The following is a 13,665-nucleotide window of genomic DNA, read 5'->3' as shown; positions in this document are numbered from 1 at the left end:
CTCTGCTTTTGTGAAGAATTGTATTGATGACTTTCCTTTCCCTCTGTCCTTTAGCCTATCTTTTAATACTGAGTATCTTTTCAAATTGGTCCTTCAAATACTTATATTTTTTTTTTAGTCTAAACGTACTTTTTAAGTGTCATATTGAATAGATCTAACCATCCCACTGTTCTTTGACTCACTTAACAAAGGGGTTTGTCGGGGGACAGAGGAAGATGCTATATTTTTAACAGTGTTAATTTCAAAGATTAGTTCTACAACCCAGACATAAAATAGAACTCTAGAAGTTATATAAATTTCAAAGCATGAAAATAGAAGTTACAAATTAGAAGTTACAAATAGAAATTACAAATCTTAAAGCATGGAAACATTAGAAAACCATAAGGATCATCTTTTTGTCAGGATATTAAATATCTGTCAAAAATAGAATTATTTAAAATATATTACACATTTATAACAAATAATATATTCAGTAGATTAATTTTATTTAGTATATTTAATATGTTACCAAATTATATAATTCAAGAATATATATATATTGATTTGCCACCTTTATAGGTTATCTATTAAATTAATTGTGAAATATTAATTTGAAATGCCTTCAAATAACTGCTGTTCCCCCCATATATAGCGTAAAAGAGCAGTGGACCTTAATGTTCAAATCTTGGATTTGAGTAGTACATTTCTCATGGGAGCCAACTTTCCCAACAAGATTGTGAAGAATCTCTTACCAGAACACATTCGCCACAACTTTATATCTGATGGCGATCACATAATCATCGATGGTCTCCATGCAGAAACACCGGACGACTTGGTATGTGTATTTCATTCTCATTATTGTTTAGGTGCCATTTGTGTGCTACTGTTTTGATTTAAAATTTAGAGATAATAATACCCTTGAAAACCTTGTGAGCCTTAAAAATTTAACTTGTGGGATCATTAATTCCATAAACACTTTGAATAATGAAAATGGTTTAACTACTTGTGTCTCATAAAGAACTCCTTATTTTTAAAGTATAACAGCAATGATTGACATTCTAGACTACTGAGACTTTTTAGTGCATATAGGCTTTACTTCACCTGGTTAAAGGTGCTCTGTGACAAAGAGATACATGCATTGGGTAGAAGTTTGTCCCACCATACCCTAGGACAAGTACTCCAAAGCTCCAACCAAGTATGCTGTTGCATCCCATGCTATTTTATGACTCCAAAAACTTTATTCATCTTGTGTAAACTGTTACTTTATTTTGATAGCAGTGATCATCTGTAGATAAAGTGGTGAGTGTTAAGCCTGAGTTATTGTTGCATAAGACTTTATGTTGTGGTATTTATCTACTTCACTATTTACTTTTTAAATATAGGTTCGAGAAGCTGCTTATAAAATTTTTCTTTATCCCAACGCTGGTCAGTTGAAATGTTTAGAAGAATTGCTCAGCAATAGAGATCTTCTGGCAAAGTTAGTAGGGTATTCTACATTTTCCCACAGGGCTCTCCAGGGAACGATAGCTAAAAATCCAGGTAAGCCTGTTTCTCCAACTTTTAAGGACAAAATAGGGGTTTTATGAAACAACTTCTGATTTTAAGCCATCTATAAATTAGTGTTCTATTATTAATACAGAGTGCCATTTATTGTGATTTTCTACATATTTTAATGGGACTGGTTTTTAAGGGGAGCTAATAATTTGGCATATATTTCATGTACATGTTGAAAGTAAATCATAACTTAAACTTTCATTTGATGCTAGTTCAGATTATTTTCATTTTAACTCAACTAGTTTCTGTGATCAATCTAATAAAATTAATTAAATTAGGGTGAGAGGATGTGAAATATCAAGGTTAAATGTAGGCCATATAAAAACACATTGTTCTATAAGCCTTCTCTTCAGAGGGAAGAGTACTGCTTGGGAAGGTCTGTGCTAGGTGTGGGGGTGGGAGAAAAGTGTCTTTCCTTGGGTTAGTAATACACTTGTCCTTTGCTATGTTGTGTTCTTTAGGATTCAATAATGTCTAAGAGAAAATGTTATGTAATAAAAATGTAAATGTATATAATAAGTTTTTTCAAAAGTGTTTATTAAATTCCAGTTGTTGGCCAGGCACGGTGGCTCACACCTGTAATCCTAGTACTTTGGGAGGTTGAGGTGGGAGGATCACCCAGGAGTTAGAGAACAGCCTGGCAATAGAGAGACCCAGTCTCTACAAAAAAATTAAACATTAGCTTGGTGTGGTGGTGCACCTCTGTAGTCCCAGCTATTCAGGAGACTGAGGTAGGAGGATTGCTTGGGCCCAGGAGTTGGAGGCTGCAGTGAGCTATGACAATGCCACTCACTGTACTCCAGCCTTGGCAACAGACCGAGACCCTGTCTCTTAAAAAAAAGAAATCCAGTTGTAATTTATGCAGTGAGTTGTGAGTCAGGAGTAGGGTGATTGTGCTGGTGGAGCTGTGTAGATTCAAGATCAGCTGGGTCAGTTGCCACAGCTACTCAGGAGGCAGAGGCAGGAAGATCGCTTGAGCCTGGGAATTCGAGTCTAGCCTAGGCAACATAGTGAGACTCTAACTCTACAAAAAAATTTTTTAAAGAGATCTTGGAGGTCGAAATTATAAGACTTAGTTAGGGGATGAGAGGGAGGAGGAGACAGTGTGACAGATGCCCTTGGTTTCTGGTTGTGCATCTTGACCCTGGAAAGAACTCTGTGTGCGTGAAGGTCACATCCTTAATTCTATCCTGTCTTTATGCCTTCTGTATTCATGTTCGTGTTCAACTTTTCCAAAGTTCTCTTAAATCCACCCAATTTTAGTTCTCACTCTTTCATAAACAGCCATTTACCTTGACCTATCAAGGCTGTCTATTAAGCCACAGGTACGTCACACTCATTCCAGCCTGGGTGCTATTGCTCATGTCGTTCCCATGTGAGGAGCAGCTTCCTCCTCCCAATCTGTCTATTAAAATCTGATCCAGTTTTCCAGGGCTCAGCTCAAAACCCACCTCTTTCATGAAGCCTTTTAAACTTTTTCTTTTTCTCTGGACTCCCTTGTCCCCAAACCCTTAAAGCACTTAACAATTTGTTTCTTGTAATTTAGGTCCTAAATAGACATTATATGTATGTCATGTATTATATGTGTATTTTTTTATTATATGTTTTTCTGTTGTCCCTGTTGTTACCAGTTTGATTACAATAGTACTGTATTTTAATTTTTATATTATTATAATATAAAATAATAATGATAGAACATTATTCAGTGCTTACTCTGTTAGGATCTTATTTAATTCCTTTGAACCCTTACAGAGTAGGTATTTGTAGCCATGTCATAGATAAGGAATCTAAGGTTAGGTTTTACGGCTAAAAAATGGCAGGACCAAAACGTATAAACACAGTCTAAATTTACAATTTTCTATAGGCTACTTGAGACCAAATACTGTGTCTTTTATATCATCTGCATCCTCTATTTTCATTCATTGATTCAACAAACATTTACTGAGTGCTGCTTTATGTCATATTATTCTAGGCCCTGGAAATGAATCCATATATATAAAGCAGATGGCAATTTCTATCCTTACATAGCTTACATTCTTATGAGGGAAGACAGTTAAGAACAAAGTAAGTAGGTAGAAGTACATGGCATGTTATTAATTTTAACACAAACCGTAGAGAAAACTGAGCAGGGGTGGGGATAAGGCATGAGCGTGTGGGTGGTGGTGCAGTTTTAGACGGCATTGTCAGGGAGGGCACGCTGAGAGCATGGCATGTGGGCATGCTGTCGTCAGAGGTGCAGGAGTGAGGCTGTGGCTCTCTGGGGGGAAGAAAGTTCCAGGTAAAGGCACCAGAAAGCGCTGAAATATTGAGGCAGAAAAGGCCTGCCATGTTTGAGGAAAAGCAAAGTGGGCAGAGTGGCCCCAGGGGAGCGAGTGAGGGGAGAGTGGAGACACCTGGGAACAGACTGGCGAGGGTGGCCTTACGCAGGGCCTTGACCGGAGCGCCATGAGAAGTCACTGGGGGGTTTGGGCAGAGAGGTGCAGGGATACAACTTAGACGCTAAGGGTTAGTTGTGTGCTGCTGATATTGAGAGTGGACGGCCGCAGGGCAAGCGTGGAGAGACCACTGAGAAGCTGTTGTGCGGTAACCACGATGAGAGACGACAGCATCTTGACCAGATGGCAGCAGTGAAGGTGGTAAGATGTGATCAGATTCTGCGTATGTAGTATTTTAAAGAGAGTTGAAGCTTTTGACCTAAGCAAGTAGAAAGAGAGTTCCCGTTAGCTAAGATAGAGAAGACCAGGAGCCTGGTTCTGTTCCAGTGAAGTTTGAGATGCCAGTTGAGGTTCAAGTGGCAACGTTGAGTAGGCAGTCAGAAGTACGAGTGTCGCCTTGAGACAGTTCTGAGCTGGAGGTATAAATCTGAATCTTTGTTTAAAGTCACGAGACTCTCTGAAGTCACCAGGGAAGGGCACTTATAGAACAGAAGTCCAAGAACTGAGCTCTGGGGCCCTCGAAGTTTAGGAGGTCAGGTGTATGAGAAGAACCAGTGACGCCCACCAAGAAGGAATGATCATTGGAAAAGGGGGAAAATGAACGGAGCAGGTGTCCTAAGACACATGAAAGAAATGTGTTAGGGAAGGCAGTAATCAGCTGACTCACATGCTGCAGCAGGTCAGAGGGCAAGAGGACTGGCTTGCCCATCAGCCCAGGGAGTGCGGATTGGAGCTCCCCGGGCCTGCAGCAGCTACTACAGGTGCCATTCCTGGGAAATGACCCTTGTTCACTAAGCACTTGGTGGAGTGATATTTTGCAGTAGCGGCTGTTGTACACGTAGTCACATAGGATGTGCCCCGTGTCTCTGTGGGATTTAAAATTTAGTTGAGGAGCCAGGTATATACATATAAAGATAAATAATAATACAGGTTGGCCCATTTTCAGTGCCAGTTGAGTAGTGCAGACAAAACAATGCCCCAGGATTTCAGGAGCTTGGGAAGTTTGCAGATACCTGTGTGGCTGTGGAAGGTTTGGTGAGGAGTGGAACCTGAGGTGCAGAGTGAAGTGACTGTCAGTGGGGAGCAGAAAGGAGGCAGGAAGCGGGTAAATGAGGTGAAGGCCGGCACTCGTGTGACCGCGAGTTAGGAAGTAGCTGTGCAGTGAAGCATTGAGTTATTTTCAGGGGGTTTCAGCTTCAGTCTTTTTAATATGATAGTTTTCCAAATAGATAAATTGAGGCAGATTCTTCATATATAAGGTGACTAGAGAAATAAAATGGATGAATGTTAGTAAAATATGGTTATGGTTATTAAGAAATAGAAAGCATACACAGAAATTTGTATGAGAACAATTTTATATGGCCTCTGGTATGATATCCTGAAATGAAATTTCATTTTTGACTAAATAACAGTTTTTTCTGAAATTCCTAATGCTGTTTAATCTGGTACATGAGGCAGTGTTTTCGGAGTTAGTATATGGAAGACTTGTTAAGTATTGACAGTGGAAGAAACCCAGTGGTCCGGTTGAGGTTAGCCTCCGTTCTTTCCTTCGCCTTTTATTCCACTCAGAAAAGAGATACCTTAAATTCAGAGAGGGTAAGAAACTTAAACCCTTATGAATGACCATCTGCAAAATATAAAAACAATGTTTGAGGAAAACTAAAATACATATGAAAGTTCTATACACGTAAGTCAGTGGCAAAAAGTGCTAAATTCAAAAAGACACACGAAACATTTCCCATCATGGGAAACGATGGTAATTCTTCTACATTGCCTTTATGGATTTGTAAATTATGACGACTATGGCTAAAGTATTTTAATACATACTTTTAAAAAAATTCTATTAGAACTTAAATTTTTAATGTTCTGATTTTGTTCTGTTTTCTTTTGGTATTGATCCTGAGTAGATTATTCTACTGTCATATATAAAAATAGAAATCGTTACCCAGAAAAACATTGATTTTTAAAATTTAAGTTTCAGGAATGTATACTTCTAAACTGTAATGATTTTCCTGAACAAATCAGAGTCTAGCTATCTCTTTAAAACTTAGACAATATCAGACATATGTAAGACACTTGTTTTTTTCATCTCTGCATATTAATAAATAGAAACACATTGAAATTTGGGGGTTTTTCTCTAGCCTCCTATTAACTCTTTTAATTTTGGGATATTATGTAAGGCTTTGGATTATTACTATGTCAATTTAATTTGTTTTTCTAAGAGATCATTGTCATCTAGAAATATTTATTATATGCTTGGTATATGTTAGCAACCCTGCTTCCCTTTGAAAATCATCACTTTAATGGAGATGTAATGTATAGATTATGATTACTACATTATAATTTTAACAGATATGTTCTTTGTATTTCACATAATTGAAGATATTTTCTTTTGAATTTCATTTTTAGAGACTGTCATGCAGTTCCTTGAGAAACTATCTGATAAACTTTCTGAAAGGTTAGTTTTTATTCTGTTTAGTTTTTAAAGTTGTATGTTATTTAGTTTTTTAAGGAAGATTTATTAAGAATTAGGAAGTGACCTGTTAATAATATGAGTGTTGGAATATGGGGTCATATCTGTGGACTCTTCAGCAGGTACTCTTTACTACAAGTCGTACTTTGAAAGGACAGAGTTATCTTCCTAAATTACCAATCTTGAAAACTTAGGCAGTCCCCACTCATCAACCCATGGTCTTTAGGACCATGTTATTCATATGTAGTTTAAAAATTCTTCCAAAACCTTTTTGAAACTCTTTATTTTGACTTGTACTATTAATTTTATAACAAGTTTATAAAGTAGTTTTTCTCTTCTTTTGGCCTAAATACAAGAGGCTTACAGATATGGTAGATTAATATGTGTTTTAGTTTTCATGTATTTTAAGAATGCTCTCAGTGTTTGTAATTTTAAGTTGAAGTCTTTTCTTCTCTTCGGTGAGTGCCTCTGTTGTACTCCTGCTCTCCCTCCTTCTCCCCGGCCCAGTCCCTTAGATTGTACACTTGCCATTCACTGGCCCTATTCTAGGGCTTAGGTGAGGGATGGAAGATTCCAGAAAGAGGCACGTTGTGGTTTTTAAAAGAGGACAATGTTTTCCTCTTTTCTTTCTTATAATGCTGTCTAAAATTTTGTTTGCCTTTTTGTCTACACCAACACATTCATTTTAGCTGAAATTTCTGTTTTGGATTATAATATAAACTTATGCCTTAGAACCCATTCCTCTCTAGTTTGGATTATGTTTATAAATTCTAAAATTTTCTTTTAATAATTAGTGAATCACTTTCTCGTTGATATAAGCAAGAGAGAGTGTTAATTATGTAATAGAGACTTTATTCTGCTTTGCTTTGTTGCTTAAATGTTAGTTTTCTTTCTCTACTTGTGTATAGCTATAGATCATATTTTGAGCAATAAATATCTCCATAATTTTACAGTTATATATAGGAGTTAATTCTAACAGACATGTTATATTCTACAAACATTAGGTATATATTTAATTATTGTTCAGCTAGAATTTTTCTATAGGGGAACATTATGACTAACAATCTTAAATATAATCTGTATTAATATTCTTTTACAGAAATAATTTGTTTAGTCTCTTAACTTTTTCAGGTGTAGCAAAAAGTAGTTTGCTAATTAATGCTTTGCATGTTTCTGTAACATTGCTAGTTTTTCCATACTTTAGTGCTTTTGAGACATGTCTACCATGATGCTTTTTAAGGTAGAAATTGCAGTTATATACTGATTTATATATTGTTTCTTTTAACACTTATGTAAAATTTGGATTAATACTGATTTACATTTGCACTACTAATTACCTGTACTTTTATCATGAATGTTGGAAAGTAACATAAGCTGGTTAGTTCTTTCATAATGTAAATATTAAGATTTGTCCTAGCAGGTAAAGATAAACCTGTCTTACAGAACTAGAAAAGATTTTGCGATGATACAAGGGATGAAAATGAAGCTAAATCCTCAAAAATTTGTAAGTAACTATTTTGGAATATTTTTGTTATAAATAGTTTGTCAACTGAAATCATTATCTTGTGATTCTGGAACTTTCTTTTGATATGCTAGAGAGCTACCTAGTCTTATTTGCGATCCTTGGTTTTGCTGAACAAAGGTGTTGAAATATTTGACTTGTATGTCTGAGTATGATGTTGCCTGGAAATACACCGTTTTTGTTGATTATTTGACATATTGTGTGTGTGCATGTGTGTATCATAAATATATGTTAACACTGTATTCCTGCAGAAGCTGCTTCATCCTGTGGAAAGTTGGGTTCTCAGTTTGAAGCAGCCTTTAAATGCTCAGGGGAGGCTTGATCTGGCAGGTGGCAATTGTAACCATCAGTGTTAACGTTGCAGTTTACTCATTTGTTCACTAATTTATGGCTCAATGAAATAGATCATTATTTGACTGACAAAGTAGATATTGTTTTCAATCTTATGATTATATGATCTTACTTATATGATCTTATAGATTTGGTACTGTTATGGCCAGAATGCTGCCCACAATTGGGGTGCCCTGGGAAGTGATGAAATTCTATATATTAGGACTCTTTCCCCTTTGGTTCTAGGGCACGACAGAATTGCTGGGCTTGTCTACACCATTCTTTTGTAGTTGCTATTGTTGGTAATTTTTGATTTGGTCATGGTTGCCAGAGCCATAGTCAGAGGGAAGATTTAGGGAAATGGGCCTCACAGATTTAGACACGATCTACCAGCTTCCCAGATATAACCACTAAGAAATAGGTTATTCCTATCAAACTCAGAGATTTATAGAGTAGCATGTCCATCTGTTAATTTATGGAAGGACTGTATCTAGCAAAGTAACTAGTATTAGTCATTTGTACATCTTGGCTTGGTAGGTAGGTCCACTTAGAAAACTAGATAATAGATCAGTAGATCAGAATTTAGTTTGGTGAATATAGAAACAAAAATAAAAAATAAAATATGTCACCAAAAGCTATTTGAGTAAAAGCTAATAAATCTTGAAACTATCCTTCCTAGATATTTTTGTATAGCTTACCAATAAAGGTTATTTAGCAGATGTTTGTGAAGTACCCAGTCTTCGCATCAAGTCCTTGTTTTGGTGAATGGTGCCACCGTTCACTGTGCTGCCCTAGCTGGCACCTGCGCTTGCTCTAGACCAGTGGTCCTCCAGGTGTGATCCCTGGACCAGAAGCAGTAGCTTCACACGGGAGCTTGTTAGAAGTACAAATTTTTGAGCCCCACTTCAGACCCACTGAATCAAAAACTCTTGGGTGAGTCCCCACAGTCTGTGTTTCCACAAGCCCTCCAGGGGATTCACACTCCCTTACCCCATAATTGGGTGTTAGGTCCTGCAGCTTTTGCCGTAGCCTTGGTTGGGATCATTGTTGACTTTTCACCCAGATTGTGTGTCACTGTGGTTGCCTAACTTGTTTTCTAGCCTTTTGTTCTTGCTCCCCTGAAAACCATCCTGGATTTGAACTGGTTAGCAATGTGCCTAGCCCAGTGTTAGGCATAGAGTTGGCACTCAACACTTATTTGAACTGTGAATGAATACATTGCAACCAGGGGGATTTTTCTAAAAAGCAGATCTCATCTTGTCACTTTCTTGTTTAAAATTCTTCAGTAGCTCCCGGCAATTCTTTAATTTCCTTTCCTGTTGCTTTACTTCTCCCACTAAGCCCTCCTCATCTGGCCCCTGCCTGCTTCTCTAGCTTTGTCTTTTGCTTCCCCTCCAAGCCCAGTTAGTGTTCTTTGTTCTCTCCTAATACCTGTGGGATGCTCATGTCTGCTGTTCACTTACTTTTGCTTTCTTTCCTTGCTTTGCTTTCTTTTACTCTTTAATTCTAACTGACATTTATGTGCCAGCCATATAAATATGGTGGGCAGCTCCCAGTCATTCACAAATACCATACACAGGAGCGCTTTCTTGTCTGGATTAACTAACTGCTCCTGTCCTAAAACTCAACTCCAAAACATTTGCTGACCTTGCATTGTGATTTAAATGTCCTTCTCATGGGCTGTGTTTTATATGGCACAATGTAGACATGACATACTGTCCTCTGATTGTCTAGTCACTTGTCTTTTCTGCTGCCTAGACCACCAGCTCCTTGAGAATAGGGACCGTGTCTTATTTGTTTTTATACCGTTAGAACCGGTACTCTGGCATCCAGCTGTGGTTCATAACCATCTGTTAGAGGACGTGTTTGTCAGGAACTGCACCGTGGGGCTAGACTTTCAGGGACACATTTCTGCCCTTACAGTGCTCATGAGGAGAAGGAAAACAAGCCTACAAGTATCTTCTACCACCATCCCGTGGTAGAAGTATTATCATGAAATATGGGAAAGATCACCTTGTTATTTGAGGAGGTAATGCCTAAGCTGAAAACTTAGAGGGTAGTGGTAATGAGGAGCGGCCAGCCTTTGTGCCTTCATCGAGCTCTTGCTCAATGCCAGGTGTTCTGCTTAGCAGTTTAAGTGCATTCAGCAATCCTATTTGGGGGGTGCTGTTGATTCATTCAACAAATATTTGCTGAGAGACTCCCATGTACCAGGCGCTGCTCAGGGTGCCAGGATATAACGTCGAACAGTGCAAAGTCCCTGTCCTCATGTAGTTTACAGTCCGGTATGGATTGAAAACCTGAACCCAGGCAGTCTGGCTGCACTGCCTGGTCTCTTCACCTGGACACCTGTGGGAAGGATGATTCATTCAGGTATTCAGGCTTTCCCTTCTTTTAGTATTCAGTACCAGTCTTCAAAAACAACTATTATTACAATACATCTTTATGACATATTTTCTTTGCCAAGATTAGAGTTAATTCTTCCTTAGTTACATTTTAAATTGTTGCTTTCATTTTTGAGATCTACCCTAAGCTGCTTGCTTAGATTTAGAAGGAAGCTTAATCTTACCTTTAGCTCCCTAATCTTATCTACAGTATGTTTTATGGATTAATACATTGGTTACATTTTGGGAAAAATTTTATCATAGCCAATTTAATCCATTAATGTTGACTTTGGTGAGTTTATATTTTAGAATGACATTTGTTTACCTTTCCCCTAAATTCTGGGTTAGGTCTTACTCACACCTCTCTACCCATTGATTACAGGGAAATCAAAATAAGGAGCCAGCTTTTTCCTTTCCAAGCTATACATTTTTAGGGATTTTATGAAATTTTTCTGATTTACATCGACAGTAGCTGCTTTGCATTCTATAAGCTGGCTGATTTATAATAACTAGTTTATGTTTCATAAGCTGGCAAAGTTACTGATGAAAGTTACGTAACAGTCAATAGCTTTCATAATGATGAATTATTCCATTGTAGGAAGTAATGCCTTGGGATCCCCCCTACTACAGTGGTGTGATTCGTGCAGAGAGGTAAGTTTTTCAAGAAATAGCCATATATGCATTCATTAGGGATATGAGATCCCTGCGAAGTTTGATATGATCGTAAACAAAAGCTGTTGAATAAAGGCTACTGACTCCCTTTCCCTCATGTCTACTAAAAGTATAATATTGGAAAGTCTTTCTATTGCTCACTGACTTTGGAGTCAGTACTTAGAGATCCTTGGGCCCCCAGGTAGGTTGAGAGATTTTACTCCTCCACGAACCACAGAGACGAGGGTCTCCTGGTCCAAGTCCACCATGAGAAAGAATGGATACACCAAGGCAGCAGGGCAGTGTGGCCGGGGCAAGTCCTGGCTCCATCACTTAGTGGGATACACGATCTTTGGGAAGTTACTTGCCCTCTGTACGCCTCTCACTAATATTATCTATACAATGGGATTTATAATAATCTCTGCTTCATAGATCAGGCATAAGTGAGAAAATATATTAATAGTGACATAACATAGAAAACTTTGAAACCAGGTAAAAAAAAAAAAAAAAAAATAGTGACATAACAGTATTTGATGGAATTGGCCATTGGTGGACATCCTTCTAGGATATGGTCCACTCTAAGAGATGCTTTTTGGGTGCTGTCTAAAATATTTTGAGGAGGAGTCAGTTATCCCTTAAAAATACTCATCTGAAATGTATGAATGTATCAAATGAGTTGTAGAATGCTCCTCCTCCACAGTCTGTGATGATAATGAAGAATCCTGAAACAGGGAGGTCCGTCTTGCTGGGCTCCACAGCGTCTCTGCGTCCAGGGTGGAGGAACCCCACATCTGGCCGTTTTCTTGCTTCTTCAAGGTCAAGGGGTCACTACTGCCTTTAAAATAAAATTGGAGCTATCATTCAAGACCTTGTGGGGTCTGATTACCATCCATTTTTCTTTTATGAGAAACAAACACACACACCCCCACGTTTGTTCTGACTTTTCTCCCAATGCTGCTCTTCCTCCACAGTTCCCCTCAGCCACCCCACTTTCTGTCTCAGAGACAGCACCCGTGCCTGCCGAGCGGTAGGGTTCCTTTGCCGCCCTTGTCTGTCTTACACACTGTGACATCTTGCCAAGGGTTTGTGAAGCCTCCAGGTCTGTGCTAGCCTCATGCAGCTCCTGGCCCCACCGTACTCACAGCCTATGTGCTACACGGTTGACCTGTTAATTACGTGTTCTTGTGGACACGCTACTGTCTCGTATGTTGAGAGTGTCTTGTCAACCATATTTTAAAGCTCTGCAGAACACACACTCTGGGCACTCAGTAAATACGTATTGGCTGATAGCCATTACTCAAGCCTGTATCTAAACCAGTAATTGGAAATCACTATTAAAAGGAATCCAGTGATGAGTTCTTTTGGAAAGAGGCTGTCATATTTTTTCACAAGACATTTTTCGTCCAGCAGATTTGTTGAAAGCAGTGTGACCCTCTGGAGGTCTTCACAATGCTCACTTGTTGACGGAGCCCTCTACCTGTTCGATTATTCTTTGAAATCACCAAGTATACTGTAACCTGCCTTATAGTCACACGGGGCTTTAGCTTATTTTAATTAAAGTTTCAATAGCTATTTACTTATTTGGCTATTAACTCAGTAAAAAACCAGGAAGAGGGGTACAGAAATACCTCAGAAGGGATTATAAGACTTGGGGGTTTTAAACATCTACTTTAAGTAGCTTAACATGCAAATAATCAAGTTTTGGTTCGAGGTTTCAATAATCTTGATTGGCAAGAGTGGGCTGAGAAGCACAGGTGATGGATGAGAAAAGAAAGGGAAAATATCATAATTTGGTTTTAAGGATAGAAGAGTGGAACCAAAGTGAAGATTACTAAATCATTGTTAAACTCATCACCTTTCAAGTAAAGACTTAAATGTGTGCTTTGACACAAAATGAAAAGTAAAAGGGGCTTTCCTTGATTTGAGCTTTTCTCAGAGTTAACCCCAGGGACTTTCTTTTGCTTTCATGTTAAATACTTCAGATTTATTTCAAGTTTCTTAAATGTCTGCCTAAAGAAGAGACAGAACTTGTTTAGAAGTAGGAGAAAAAATTAACATGTTTTAAAAGTGCCAGAGGTTGATCTGGGAAGATACTGTAGTGGGATAAATGACTGTTGGTAAATCTTCAAGAACAGCTCATGTTTTTCTTTTTCAGGTTTTAATGTAAGGTTCCTCATGGAGGAGTAAATTTCTTTCAAATATGAAAAGTATATATGAAAGTATTTGAAATTAAATTTTCTTTTTCAATAGGCAGTACATTCATGTGGCTCAAAAAAATCAAAACAATGTAAAAAGTATTCATTGATCTCATCCCTACCTCTGCCCGCAGAGGTCACC

The 13,665-nt window shown here is 38.0% G+C and overlaps 1 protein-coding gene across 3 annotated transcripts in view; it reads left to right on the top strand.

Annotated features, from left to right (window-relative positions):
• The window catches only part of MIPEP (mitochondrial intermediate peptidase), a 125,902-nt gene that overhangs the window by 18,221 nt on the left and 94,016 nt on the right, over positions 1-13,665 (top strand). For all 3 annotated transcript variants that reach the window (XM_020290466.2, XM_076009542.1, XM_076009543.1), the window contains exons 6-10: positions 632-814; positions 1,362-1,518; positions 6,378-6,426; positions 7,885-7,945; positions 11,276-11,328. In XM_020290466.2, the coding sequence (XP_020146055.1) occupies positions 632-814; positions 1,362-1,518; positions 6,378-6,426; positions 7,885-7,945; positions 11,276-11,328 (503 nt within the window). The remainder of the gene's footprint in view (positions 1-631; positions 815-1,361; positions 1,519-6,377; positions 6,427-7,884; positions 7,946-11,275; positions 11,329-13,665) is intronic.

Source organism: Microcebus murinus, chromosome 13, assembly GCF_040939455.1.
Source record: "Microcebus murinus isolate Inina chromosome 13, M.murinus_Inina_mat1.0, whole genome shotgun sequence".
In the NCBI taxonomy this organism is placed as follows: Eukaryota; Metazoa; Chordata; class Mammalia; order Primates; family Cheirogaleidae; genus Microcebus; species Microcebus murinus.
The sequence above is the reverse complement of the archived record's forward strand: the minus strand, read 5'-3'. Positions and strand labels throughout refer to the sequence as shown.